Source organism: Amphiprion ocellaris, chromosome 15 (assembly GCF_022539595.1).
Source record: "Amphiprion ocellaris isolate individual 3 ecotype Okinawa chromosome 15, ASM2253959v1, whole genome shotgun sequence".
Lineage (NCBI taxonomy): Eukaryota > Metazoa > Chordata > Actinopteri > Pomacentridae > Amphiprion > Amphiprion ocellaris.
Window position 1 is genome coordinate 30,798,727 of NC_072780.1, and position 12,877 is coordinate 30,811,603.

At 34.0% G+C, this 12,877-nt stretch overlaps 2 protein-coding genes across 2 annotated transcripts in view; one reads left to right on the plus strand and one right to left on the minus strand.

Annotated features, from left to right (window-relative positions):
* Positions 1–215: 215 nt before the first annotated feature.
* Positions 216–6,570, minus strand: LOC111568985 (ENY2 transcription and export complex 2 subunit). The gene is made up of 5 exons (XM_023270895.2): positions 6,369–6,570; positions 6,198–6,272; positions 6,038–6,108; positions 5,875–5,949; positions 216–501 (listed from the first exon to the last, which is right to left on the minus strand). The coding sequence occupies exons 2-5, from the start codon at positions 6,263–6,265 to the stop codon at positions 425–427; spliced, it is 291 nt and encodes a 96-aa protein (XP_023126663.1). The 5' UTR covers positions 6,266–6,272; positions 6,369–6,570; the 3' UTR covers positions 216–424.
* A 121-nt stretch (positions 6,571–6,691) lies between these two features.
* nudcd1 (NudC domain containing 1) overlaps positions 6,692–12,877 on the plus strand; it is a 72,195-nt gene continuing 66,009 nt past the window's right edge. Inside the window, exons 1-2 of the mRNA XM_055017698.1 lie at positions 6,692–6,893; positions 8,431–8,585. Coding sequence (XP_054873673.1) covers positions 6,779–6,893; positions 8,431–8,585 — 270 coding nt within the window. The 5' untranslated portion in view covers positions 6,692–6,778. The remainder of the gene's footprint in view (positions 6,894–8,430; positions 8,586–12,877) is intronic.

Genomic DNA, 12,877 nt, shown 5'->3' on the forward strand with positions numbered 1-12,877 from the left:
GGATTTAAGCTGGTTAAAGCTATAAAAACAAGCAATAAAAACTTTAAATTAACTGTAAAACTGACATGTAGCCAGAGACATGCAGTAAGAAATGGTGGAACGTGGTTTATTTTCTTATTATGTGTGAAAAATTTAAATAAAAATCACTCTTTATGCTGTTTGTTGAGAATAACAAGTTGAATATTTCTAAAACAAAACAGAATCAGGAGCCTCAGTGACCAAAATAGGCATGATTTTATTTTTTATTCTTTTTCTCCAAAAAACTGCTGCATAACAAACTAAAATCAATATGAAAACACACAATACAAAATAAAATTAACACTTCAGCATCGCTCACAATGAGAACAAACATTGGTTGGTTGGGTTTTTATAGTTGTGGGTCTACAGGTGAGTAAAAAAATCGTCTAGACGAGAGTCGGCTCGTTCACAAGGTGGCGTGTTGAGCTAGAAAAGCTCGGATTCTCTGCAGCAGCTCTTTCTTCACGCTGTCGGGGACGAGTGCTGCACAGGACACAAAAACAGGGATGGAAAATGAAGTAACACCACAGTACAATAAAATGATTCTACTAAAATACAGTCTTTGGTCGACATTTCACCAACTTTTGAGGTTCTAACATCAGTAGAATCTGATGTGTGGGAAGCCGTTTTGGCTATTTTGACTTGAAACTTGTCCAGAATTACTCAAAATGTGCTCAAATGACAATAATGAGAAATTATTGGCCCTTGAACATGGGGAAAAAAGTGCACAATTCTCAAACAACTGTGGTATTGTGGCCCCATAAAGTTCCTTTAAGTGTCCATATATGGATGGATCCATGTTTCCTACTAAAATACAGTCTTTGGTCGACATTTCACCAACTTTTCAGGCTCTAACATCAGTAGAATGTGATCTGTGCTAAGCCAGTTTTAGCTATTTTGACTTGAAATTTGTCAAAAATCTCTCAAAATGTGTTCAAAATGACAATAATGAGAAATGATTGGCCATTGAAAATGGAAACAAGTGCCAATTCTCAAACAACTGTGGTAATGTGGCCCCATAACGTTTTTGTAAGTGTATATATATGGATGGTTGGATCATTTTTCTAACAAAATCCAGTCTTTGGTCGACATTTCACCAGCTTTTGAGGTTAAACATCAGTAGAATTTGATGTGTGGTAAATATGACTTACTACTACTAATTAGACTTATTTTAACAAAATGTTGACGTGGACTCTGGACAAAAACTGGTGTTCTTAGGGGTCTATAAGTTAGTATTATATGTGCAAAACTGCTTCTATGTTGTCTTCATGTTGAAATTTACCAACATATGAGGCTGATTTTGCTTTAATAATGCTCCCATCTGGGTCAGATTTTGTTCAGAGTTTACCGTTTTGCTGTTTAGGACCTACAGCTGAGTTCTGTAAAATGCTTTGGCTGAATTTTGAGTTAGAATACAGCTCTGTTATTGTCTGTAATCTTGAACTGCATTATATTGTAAGGTGATTTTACTATTTCTGCAGGTATTTAGAGGTAGACAAAGTATTTGAGGCAGCAGCTTCCTCTCTAACTTCTAAGCTCTTTAGTTTACAAAGGTGAACACACATAAAAGATGGATTTTATTATCATTATTACTTGCTTTACTACATTTAGAATCCCTATGCTGCTTGCTTAGCAGCACAATCAAGGTTATTTCTTAAATAAAAACTTCAATCATTTGGTTTCTCGGTAGAAGCCTGAAAAGCAGCACTTTTATCTCATGCAGGCAGATTTGCATCTGACAACTGATAACAAAATTCACACAACAGCATTATAAAAGCTCCCTTTTCAACAAATGATATATCATTTACTTAAAATGTACACAGATGAGAGCATAAAATTCTGTATTAGTTTACGAAAGTTGATAATTACAGGTCAATTTATATAAAAACAAGCTCTATTGTCTGTAATAGCAGCCAGTTAGGTTAGCACGACTGCAAATGAGGAAAAACGGCTAGACGGTCTGTTTCCAAAAATAATCAAATCCACATAGCAGCACCATTAAAGCTCAGTTAAGAACATATTACATGGTGTTTGCATAAAATGTAAAAAATCGGAGTGTAAAATGATATTTAAAAAAATTAAAAACACTCATAGAGGAACAGTTTAAGAGGATTTATTGCACCGATATCTGTATGCTAATGCTAAAGGTAGCAGTCAGTTAGCTTAGCTTAGCATGAGGGCAGCAAATAAGGGGAAGCTAGTCTGTCTCTGTCAAACAATCACAAAATTCACATAAGAGCATTACTAAACCTCACGTATGAACAAATTATATATCATTTACTTTAAATGTACAAAAGTGTGTTATTTTAAAGATCAGCTTGAGAGGAGAATATTTTCACGCAAATGCAAAAACTACCAACCAGTTAGCTTACCGTTGCACAAAGCTAAAAAAGTGAGCTTGTTATCGCCTAAATTAATTGAATTAATCGTCAGAGAATCACTGTACCAGCTCTCCATCTAATGGGTAACAGTGAATTACTCTTTTGATTTCAGTTAGTTTCAAACAAAGATTATAAAAATAGGTATTCAAGTTAGCTTAATCACATTCATTGGGTTATGGAATAATTCAGTTATAAATCTCAGCTTATAATATCACACTCGGTTCCCTTATTGAGCTGTTATTCTGCCAGAGCCTCTTCCTTGTGGCTGATTCTGGGATCTCATATCTCCATGCATTCTGACACCTAGCAGCATTACTGAAGCTCAGTTATGAACACATTAGAGGTTGTTTTCTTAAAATCTACAAAAAAAGTGGTGTAAAATTCCACATTAATTATTGAAACGTTAAAATGCTTATGAAAGCTAAGTAAAATAGGGTGACATTTTAAAAGGATTTGATTTGATTGGACTGAAAATCTAAATAAATTAAAGGTTATTAAGAGAATTTGAATGTTTTGCATTTATTAGAGCGTGTTGAAGCATGAACCGAGGGATCGTTAACCTTGTCAGTGCTCTAATAGGGCTGCAACTCATGTTCATTTTCACTGTTTATTAATCTGTTGATAATTTACTCAATTAATCAATTAATTATTTGGTCTATAAAATGCCCAAGATGACAAATGTCTTTTGTCCACAGTGCAAAAGTATTTAGTTTACTGTCAGAGGAGGAAAGAAACCAGAAAATATTCACTTCCTATTTTAAATAGTTCCTGAGAAATTGTTCAAACACAGCGTCAAGTTTTAATGTGCAAGATGGTGGTTCGACAGGCAATTTTTTTTTTTTTAATATTTCGGAAAGTATATCATAAAACCAAATACAATTTGACAAATATCCATGTAAATATCCATATTTTATGCTACAATTTCATAACATTTTGCGAATGTTTTTATTATCTAGAGTCACTAAAGCAAACTACTGCAGGAGTATTTCAGGATTTCTGAACCTGCATACGACCACATTTGCATGAGTTGGTAACAGATGGACAATCGCACATTTACTGGCATCAGCGTGATGCATTTTACGAACAAAGCACAAATTGAAATAGTAGAGAAATACAAAGGTTTTAAATTAATGCAGCTGCTGCAGGAATAACAGGAGGGAAAACTGCAAAAAGCTGCAGACTGAGTGAACGTTAACAAACTTATCAGTTTCACTACGACCTCATTAACAAGTAGATGTGACTATAATTACAACTGGATATTTTACTGATGTGCTACTTAGATGTGTTTTCTGGTGTGTAAGACAGTTTTATTCTTTTAAATGGTCTGAGAGTGAGTAAAAATGAACAGAAGTACACAATTCAAAGGAGGCGGACTCGTGTGTAGCATAGTAAGCATGTACAGCTTCAAATATTTCTCACAAGAAAAACTATAACTCTAAACAATGAGAGAGGCTTAAAATATATGACAGGCTAAAAACAGCACAGATGCTGCAACCAAAGTCTGAAAGAAAACTGCAAAAAAAGCTGCAGACTTTATTAATGTGCTTATGAATATCACTGTCCCTCAGTGTAGAATAATTTCTATACCGCTGCTTTCTTATTCAAGATTTAAGATTCAGTTTAATTATCATCATGAATCACATGGTTATATAACCAAATTAAATAAGTAGTCCCTCTACACTACTGACAAAAAGATGAATTATTATTAAATATAATGCATAAATTATTAAGTCGTGAAAATAAAATGTTTTTCACAGTGATGTAGAGGATAAATTCAGTAATTTGACATTTAACCCTCCTGCTGTCCTCATTTATGGGCACCAAAAAATATTGTTTCCTTGTCTGAAAAAAATCCAAAAATTCTGCAAAAAAAAAAATCCCCAAATTTCTGAAAATTACGAAAACCTTCAGGAAAAAAATTCCAATAATTCCTGAAAAGTTTCTCTTCAAAGTTTTATTTTAGAAAAATTATTAAAATTATTATTTAGAAAAAATATTTTAGAAAATTCTTGTAAAAATTTTCAAAAAATGAGTAAAAATCTTCCCAAAAAATCCTAAAAATATCTAAAGTGATTACATATATATCAGTAAAACTTCTAATATTTTCTTTGAGAACATTCACATAAAAATCAACCAAAATCCAGCGAAATTCACTGGATTCTGGTTGATTTTTTTGTAAATGTTCTTAAGATACATTTTTAACATTTCTTTTTTTCCACCCAAAAATGTTCAAAGATTTCCCAAAAATGTTGAAAATGTTGACGTCAGAAGTTTCACAGTGAAAATATATTTTTTCTCCACATTTTCAAACTTTAAACCGGGTCAATTTTGACCTGCAGGACGACATGAGGGTTAATGAGATATTTTTTACAGCTTGCTACGCAGTTTTATTCTTCCAGCAGTTTGGTGGTGGTAAATGTTTTTCATAAGAAGTAAAGAACAAATGGAAAACTGATCGGTGTTGCCGCAGATCTAAAGGTTTTAGTGATTTTATCTGTCTCTGTTTTAGGATTTTATCGATATATAAAGGCCTATAGAACAATGATAAGATAAAACTTTATTAATCCTGAAGGACGTTCTTGTGCCAGATATTGTTCAGAAAAACAAAATGACATAACATAAGAAAAGCAGCATCTAAAAGCAACGAAAGCAATAAGATATAAGCGGGATGCATTCCTGTACTTCTCAGGGTATCTTACGTTTTAAAACTCTTTTTAAAAATACAAAGTGCTCTTCTATAATGTGTACTTATTTTATTTTTATAATGCACATTTGCATTTTTCTTTTTTTATTATTGCTGCTGCTCCTACATTTTAAATAATTTTTATCTTATTTTTATTTTTTATTTAAGATTAGATATGATCAACTTTATTCATCCCGGAGAAAATTGGTTTGCCAGAGTACGATAAACAAAGATAAGTGACATATACACGATTAGAATTGAAGTACAAAACACAAAATGTCCAAGTGTGTAAAGTGTCTAAATGGATGTCAAGGAACAGAATCTAAAAAAATAAAATAACATAAGTACAAAATGTGAACCGCAAACTACATAAAAAGCAGATGGATACGTAGAGAGTGAATTGAAAGTAAACACATATATTGCACTTGACAATGATGATATTATTTACCTATTTACCTCATATACACAGCCAATGTACCTGCGCACATGACAATTAAACTCTTCTATTCTATTCTGAAATAAAATAAGTAAACTGGGCAATCATACAGTGAGCTGGTTTTGAGGTTTTCCTGCAGGGTTGGAGAATTTACCGATAAAAATGAGGTGTTTTATTACGTATTGATCGGTTATCTTGAACACTAAAATGCTCCAGAGCAGGTTAGATGTTCAGCTAAGAAGTGAACCAGCGTTGCAAGTCAGAATTAAACCTAAAGTCACTTCAACAACCTAAAATCCTGCTCATAAGTGCAGAATTGTGTTGTTTTGTTTGTTTATTTCGTGTCTGAACTCTACCTCTGCCTTTAGGTGTGACTTCTGTGACCAGGTCCTCCACTGTGACGTGCTCCAGACCCTTTTCTCTGATCACATCTGCACACAGGAGGCGGTAATTTCAGTGACAGAGCTTCACAGAACCACAACATCCCCATGATCCCACATCTAAAGCCCCAGTCGGTACCTTTGCAGTGTGCCTTCAGCTGATCCTTCCATCCACACTCCACCAGCTTCGCCCTCAGCAGCTCTTTCAACCTGCGCACACACATCCAGGTGACATTATGTTTAATTCATCTGATCAGAACCGTTCAGCGCCAAATCAGTGCAGAGGAAGCGTCGCTCACCGCTCCCGTTCTCCCATTTCTATCAGCTTCTGGTTGATCGCAGCCCTCATCTGGGAGTCTTTGCTCATGTTCCGCCTGGAAACACACACAAACACCGGAACGCTCACGTTTAAGCGCACAGAAACGCGAAAAGCTGTTTAAAAATGCAGCTAGCTAACAGGTAGACGTTACCTTTTGTCGGGATGGATCAGCTGGGGAACACTCGGTCCCTTAACGAAACGGCTCCGTCGGACGCTTCGAAAGCGCAACCGTTCCGGCCTCGGAGCGGTTAATTTTCAAACAACACGCGAAATAAGCGACTAATTTCAAAATAATGTCCATATAAATCTTTTATACTAATGAAAAATATCCTTAAAAATACATTTAGCTATTATGACAAAATAATCACGATTCTTACGGGAGTCTTCGACTTTTAAGCAACAACACACACAGAATATTTCCCATGAGCACAGCGGCGGTGGCGTCCGCTTCAAAATGGCTCCGTGCGACACAAAACAGGAAGCGTGTGTCTTGCCGACTTCCCCAGCATCATCATCTTGCTGCACATAAACTTGTGAGTAAGTTAGCCCCATTCGGGAGACATGACAGCGTCTAACTATTCCCTGAAGGTCAACAGAGACCTGCTGGACCCAAACTTTGAAAGTTACCGCTTGTCTCTGGACGCCATCCCGACGTACAACGTGGAGCTGGACGCAGGTGAGAGAAACTAACTTACGGCACAGTTAGCATGTCGGCTAGCTCAGCACTGATTCCTGGCTCTGATACACTCCACTCCATGATAACTTTTTATCAGCTGCACCTGCAGAATTTAATTTAGTCTTATGTCACAGAGCTGCCATCTTGCAAAGCTTCTAAGTTTTTCGTTTTTGTTGAAATTTCCACGAAAGGTAATAATTCTGCTTTATTTTTTATTATTCATGTGGTTACAGTTGAGCTGGACTGTGTTCCAATTAAAGTGGTCCTGAAATTTTGTCACACTTATGTGCAGTAGTCCAAATTTTAGGAATGCTTTTGAAAGCAATGCAGTCCAGCGCACCATCACAAATCACTATATCTTCAACATAAAGTAGAATTATCACCCTTTTCACAACAGAAGCTGTAAATATAAAAGCATCGTGAAAATATAATTTATAGATTTGATTGCATGAAATTTCACAGATAAATGATATCTAGTCAGGAGGCTGGTGAGTGTATCTTCTTTCACACTTGTTACTAAACTTGTTTTTTTCCTGAAGGTTTTGCAAATTTTCTGAAGTTTGGGGAATTTTTTTGCAGAGTTTTTGGATTTTTTTCAGACAAGGGAACAATATTTTTTGGTGCCTATAAATGAGGAAAACAGGAGGGTTAAATCTCTCGGGTGTTCAGATGGTCACTAAGAAAATGAGGAGTGCCTTAAAATCTGTTTATCTTAATCCACTGCAAATTTTTTTCGAAAACTGATTTATTTCAGACATGCTCCAATTCCTTCAAAGCAAAACAAAACAAAAACAAAAAAACAACCAAAAGACAAATCACACAAAATGAAACCAAAGCTCTTAAAAAGAAGTTGGATGAAGTTTAACTTTACTCCGACCAGCTGCAGATCTTTACATCTCATATCTTCCTATTTGCTTTAAAATGCATACTTGTGTACATCTTAAGAAACCCAAAGAACACCTTTACTGTTTCACATAATTATATTTTTCAAGCCGCCTTCTTTTTCATAAATATTCTTGAATTGTGTCATAGCTGTACCCATTTTGAGATTGCTGGCTTCTTAAAATTTAAATTTCCTCTGAATTTACAGCTTCCGTTGTTGCTTGTAAGCAGTTGTATGTTTTCAGAGAGTAACTTATTGTTTGATGATCAGATGATTAGAATAACAGCAGAGTTACTGATAATAACAATTCTTGCAAAATATATATGAATCCATTGTATAGTTTAACTGTCTAGTTTTCTGTGCTCATGACAATAAACCTCTTGAGTCTATTTTAAGTGAATTACTTTAAATAAAGGCAATGGCACTTAAGTAACGATTTTATACTCAAATCTTCCAAATATTAGTTGAAAAAATAACATTGAGTTTATACCAATATTTGACATGATGATCAACAGATTCGGTCTTTGTTAAATAACAGCTGCAGTAATCATAAGTTTGTCTCATAAAATACTTTGTAAAAACTGAATACCAACAATCTAAATACCGTCTAGTGTTGTGTAATTTCCTCCGTTTGTCTCTTCCTGTGCACTGCAGCTGTGGAGGAGGTGAAGCTGAAGGATTCTCACTACACTCTGGAACACATGCGAGCCTTCGGCATGTACAACTACCTGCACCTGGACCCCTGGTACGAGGACAGCGTTCTGTTTGTGGACTGCAAAGGACGAGTTCTCAGCCTCACCGTCACCCTGGTGAGACCTTCAGTCCTCAGTGGGAGTTTGTGGTCCATGTTTACATTGATATGCTGCAGCAATAAGAGCTTATTTATCATTACTGTCCATCTAGGAGTGTCTGTGAGGAAAAGTTAAACCACTTTTAGACTTTCACTGCTTTCTATTAACCTGTTTGTTACATCTGTAACAAACGGAAATCACTGTCTAAACTCCTTTCAGACACATTAAATTACCTAAAATGATTCAGGAAAGATTATTTCCTACATTTTAGAATCAATATTGATCCAAAAACATCTGAGAGCACAAAAGACATGGTTTACTGCACTTTTCTCTGCAGTTTTACATCTATTACAAACCAAAATGTCCATAAAAATTGCTGTGATGAAGACAGAGACTGTAACAGATTACCCCATAATGACCCAAATCAATTAATAAATTTGCAAAATAGCTGATTAATCGATTAATTGTTGCAGTTCTGTTGTGTGTACAGTGAAGGCAATGAGTCTGTGTTAAGTTATGTGACAGAAAAGCGTCATTTTTGACCATTTGACAAACAAAAATGGGATTATTCTTGAGTAAATGACTTAATAGCATTTGTTTGTCACTTTCATCACAGTCTGAACTGCCTTTAGTCACATTAATTTGTTTAAGGTGATTTAAAGAAGGTTTTTTTTCTGCATTTTTGCACCAATATTGATCTAAAAACAGCTTGAAGAGCACGGAAAACACAGTTTACAAACTGAAATGTCCAAAAGTATTTTAATGTAGACATAAAAGGTGTTTGATTAATGAGCCTCACAAATACACAAAATATCAACAGGAGCTGAAGTTTATTTAATGCAAGATCTGTGATTCCTGGTGGATTTTAATGCACCTGAACCTCCACTAGGTGGCGACCAAATCCTTGTAACCACAGCTTCACCTCATTTCTAGCAGAAGATGCAGGAAAATTCCATAATATAGATGTTTTTACACTTATAGTACACAAATAAAACACAGTTATGTGTATACTGTGTTTTAATTTCTGCAGTTTGCTGTTTTCTCGCATGCAGGAGAAATAAAAATCTGAGTATTTAGAGGAAAAACACAACTTTCTGTTCACTGATTCCATAATAGACTCTAGTTTCTAGTTCAGGTAAGACGACTTTTGTGTCCGAGGCATCATTGGCCGTAATTGGAGATAATTGGAGCCACATTGGAGGATTTTTTGTGTCCTAGATGACGATGATGATGATCAGAGTTTGTGGCCTTCAGTGGCTCCATTAAGGGACTCTTTCTGGAGCCGTGATGCTAATTACAATGATCACATGATAATTATCGGACTCTTTGTGTACGTTTTACTCGGCACATCGTAGGTCGGCGTGAAAACGATCTCAGAGGTGCGTTAGGTAGCGACATAATGCTCCATATCGCGCTCCATGGCAACGACGGGCAGCTGCTGCTCAGCTTTAGAGAGCAGGGATGCTGTCAGACTGTTGAATCACTCGTCACATGAACGGACACATGACAACCGTTGGCTGCTGATCCTCCTCCTGATGTTGTTTTCTCTTCCTCAGATTTACTCGTTAATGCAGTAAAAACATTATAGAATGTCTGCTTCACTGCTGTTTCCATGTCAGATAGTTAAATGTTGAACTTCTTATAGGGTAAAGTTCCACATTCAGGATGGAAGCAGCAATTTTTATCTTCTTCTTCAACGTCCTCCTCTGTTGACTGTTTTTCTGAGTCATGACTGGTTGTTTTGCAGCTCTAAGAACACACGTTGTATTATACTACATGATTTTTCCAGTTTTGATCCACTGAATGCTCACATCATAATGTTTAACCCTCCAAATTCCAAGCACTTTCTGGACACTTTTTTTTGTTTGTCATCTTTTTTCTCTTTTTTTTTTGTTTTTTTTCTAAAATTTTTCCTCATCTTTTTTGTTCATCTTTTTCATATCTTTTCCTCATCCTGTCAAGTATTGTCATCTTTTCTTATCTTTTTGTCATATTTTTCTCATATTTCTCATCTTTCTCGTCTTTTTCTCACTTTTGCTCATCTTTTGTCATGTTTTTCTCATCTTTTGTCATCTTTTCTTATCTTTTGTCATCTTTTGTCATCTTTTTCTTGCCTTTGCTTATGTTTTCTCATCCTTTTCTCATCTTTTTCTCATTTTTGCTCCGCTTTATCCTTTTCTTATTTTTTTATACTTTTAAAAATCATCTTTGTCCATTCTTATTTTTTAAAAATGTTTTCTCATCTTTTCTCACCTTTTTCTAATCTTCTCATATTTTTCTCATATTGTTTCACCTTTTCTCATATTTTTCTTATATTTTCTCATCCTTTTCTCATCTCATCTTTTTAAAAAATCTTTTTCTAATTTTTTTATACTTTTCCCCATCTTTTCTAGCTTTTTAAAGATCGTCTTTGCCCATTTATCTTATTTTTAAGAAATGTTTTCTCATGTTTTCTCACCTTTTTCTCATCTTCTCATTTTATTCTCATATTTTTTTCATTTTTAAAAAATCTTGTTCTTCTCTAATCTTTTTCATCTTTTTTTTAGATTTCTAAATCATATTTGCTCATTTTTCTTATCTTTTTAAAATCCTTTTTGTACCTTTTCTCATCTTTTCTAATATTTTTTCTAAGCTTTTTTTTAAAAATTCTTATCTTTTCTCATATTTTTCTTTTTCCTCATCTTTTTAAAAATCTTTTTCTTTTCTCACCTTTTTCTTGTCTTTTCTAGCTCTTTCTAATCATCTTTGCTCATTTTTCTTATCTTTTTAAATCTTTTCTCATCTTCTCTCATCTTTTTCTCATCTTTTTTTTTTTACATTTTTCTCTGTTTTTCTCATCTTTTTTTAATCTTACATTGTTATTGTCCTTTTATTGTCTTATCTTTGGAATCTGAGATATTTTATCCAAAATGACCCAAATCAATTAATTGATGTTGAGTGTTTTTGTGAGTCATGATTGATTGTGTTGTAGCTCTAAGAACACACATGTCATATTATTCTACATTATTTTCCAGTTTCAGTGTAATGACATAGCATCATGATTCATTCAGCATCATTCCAGTGCTATTTTTAACTCCTAAAGTTAAAATAAAACCTTGTTATTATCAATATTATTCACTTGTGAGATAGATCTTTTTGGTATTTAGTCAGGCAGGAATGTGGGACTTTTATATTTATTATGCTCAAGCCAAACGGGTTCACATAATTAATGTTGCTTTCGTCAACGAAAATTATGACGAAATATCGTCGTCAATGGACCTTTATCACTTGACGAAAACGAGACGAGATGAAATAATTTCGTCTCGTCTCGTTTTGCTCAACGAAAATTAAGACATTTCAGCAGAGTTTTTAGTTTGTAAACCAAATTTCGTCTAATTTTTATTCGTCAACAATATTGTATTATATATTTTATTATAGTTATCGTCACATAACCACCATTTACGTTTCGTCTCGTTTTCATCAAGTGATAAAGGTACGTTGACGACGATATTTCGTCATAATTTCCGTTGACTAAAGCAACACTACACATAATAATGATTAATCCTCCAAATTCTGGCTGATTTTTTTTTTTTTTTGTTTCTCTCACCTTTTCATATCTTTTTCTCATCTTTTTATCTTTTTCTTCTATTTTCTCATTTTTTCTCATCTTTTTTGTCTTTTGCTAATCTTTTTCATCTTTTTCTCATCTTTTCTTATCTTTTTCTCATCTTTTCCCATCTTTTTCTCATCTATTCTTCTCTTTTTCTCACCTTTTTTAATCTTTTAAAATATTTTTTCATCTTTTTCACATCTTTTCTCAACTTATTCTCCTTTATCATATCTTTGTAATATCAGAAAATTTACCAATAAATGACCTAAATCAATTAATTGATTTACAAAATAATTTGCTTATCAATCAATTATGTGACAGAAATCTGCGTTTTCTCATATTTTTTGACCATTCCAAACAATTTCTGGCGGATTTATTTATTTTTTTGCTTCTGCCATCTTTTCTCATCCTTTTTTCTGTTTCTTATTGTTTCTCATCTTTTTCTCATCTTTCATCATTCTCTCATCTTTTCTATTTTTGTCATCTTCTCTTATCTTTTATATGTTTTCTCATGTTTTTCTCACCATTTTATCCTTTTCATCATCTTTTCCAGCATTTTTATCCTTTTCTCATCTTTTCCTTTTTTCTCATCCTTTTCTAATCTTTTTTGAATTTTTGTTGTCTTTTCTCATCTTTTCTAATCTTTTCTCATCTTTCCTTATCTTTATGTCATATTGTTCTCATCTTTCTCATCCCTTTCTCATATTTTTCTTGTATTTTT

Coding starts and splice junctions, on each gene's coding strand:
- LOC111568985 (XM_023270895.2), bottom strand. CDS start 6,265: ATGAGCAAAGACTCCCAGATGAGGGCTGCGATCAACCAGAAGCTGATA. Junction 6,109..6,197: donor GAAATGGGAGAACGGGAGCG/GTGAGCGACGCT, acceptor GTGTGTGCGCAG/GTTGAAAGAGCTGCTGAGGG. Junction 502..5,874: donor AGTCACACCTAAAGGCAGAG/GTAGAGTTCAGA, acceptor TGTCCTGTGCAG/CACTCGTCCCCGACAGCGTG.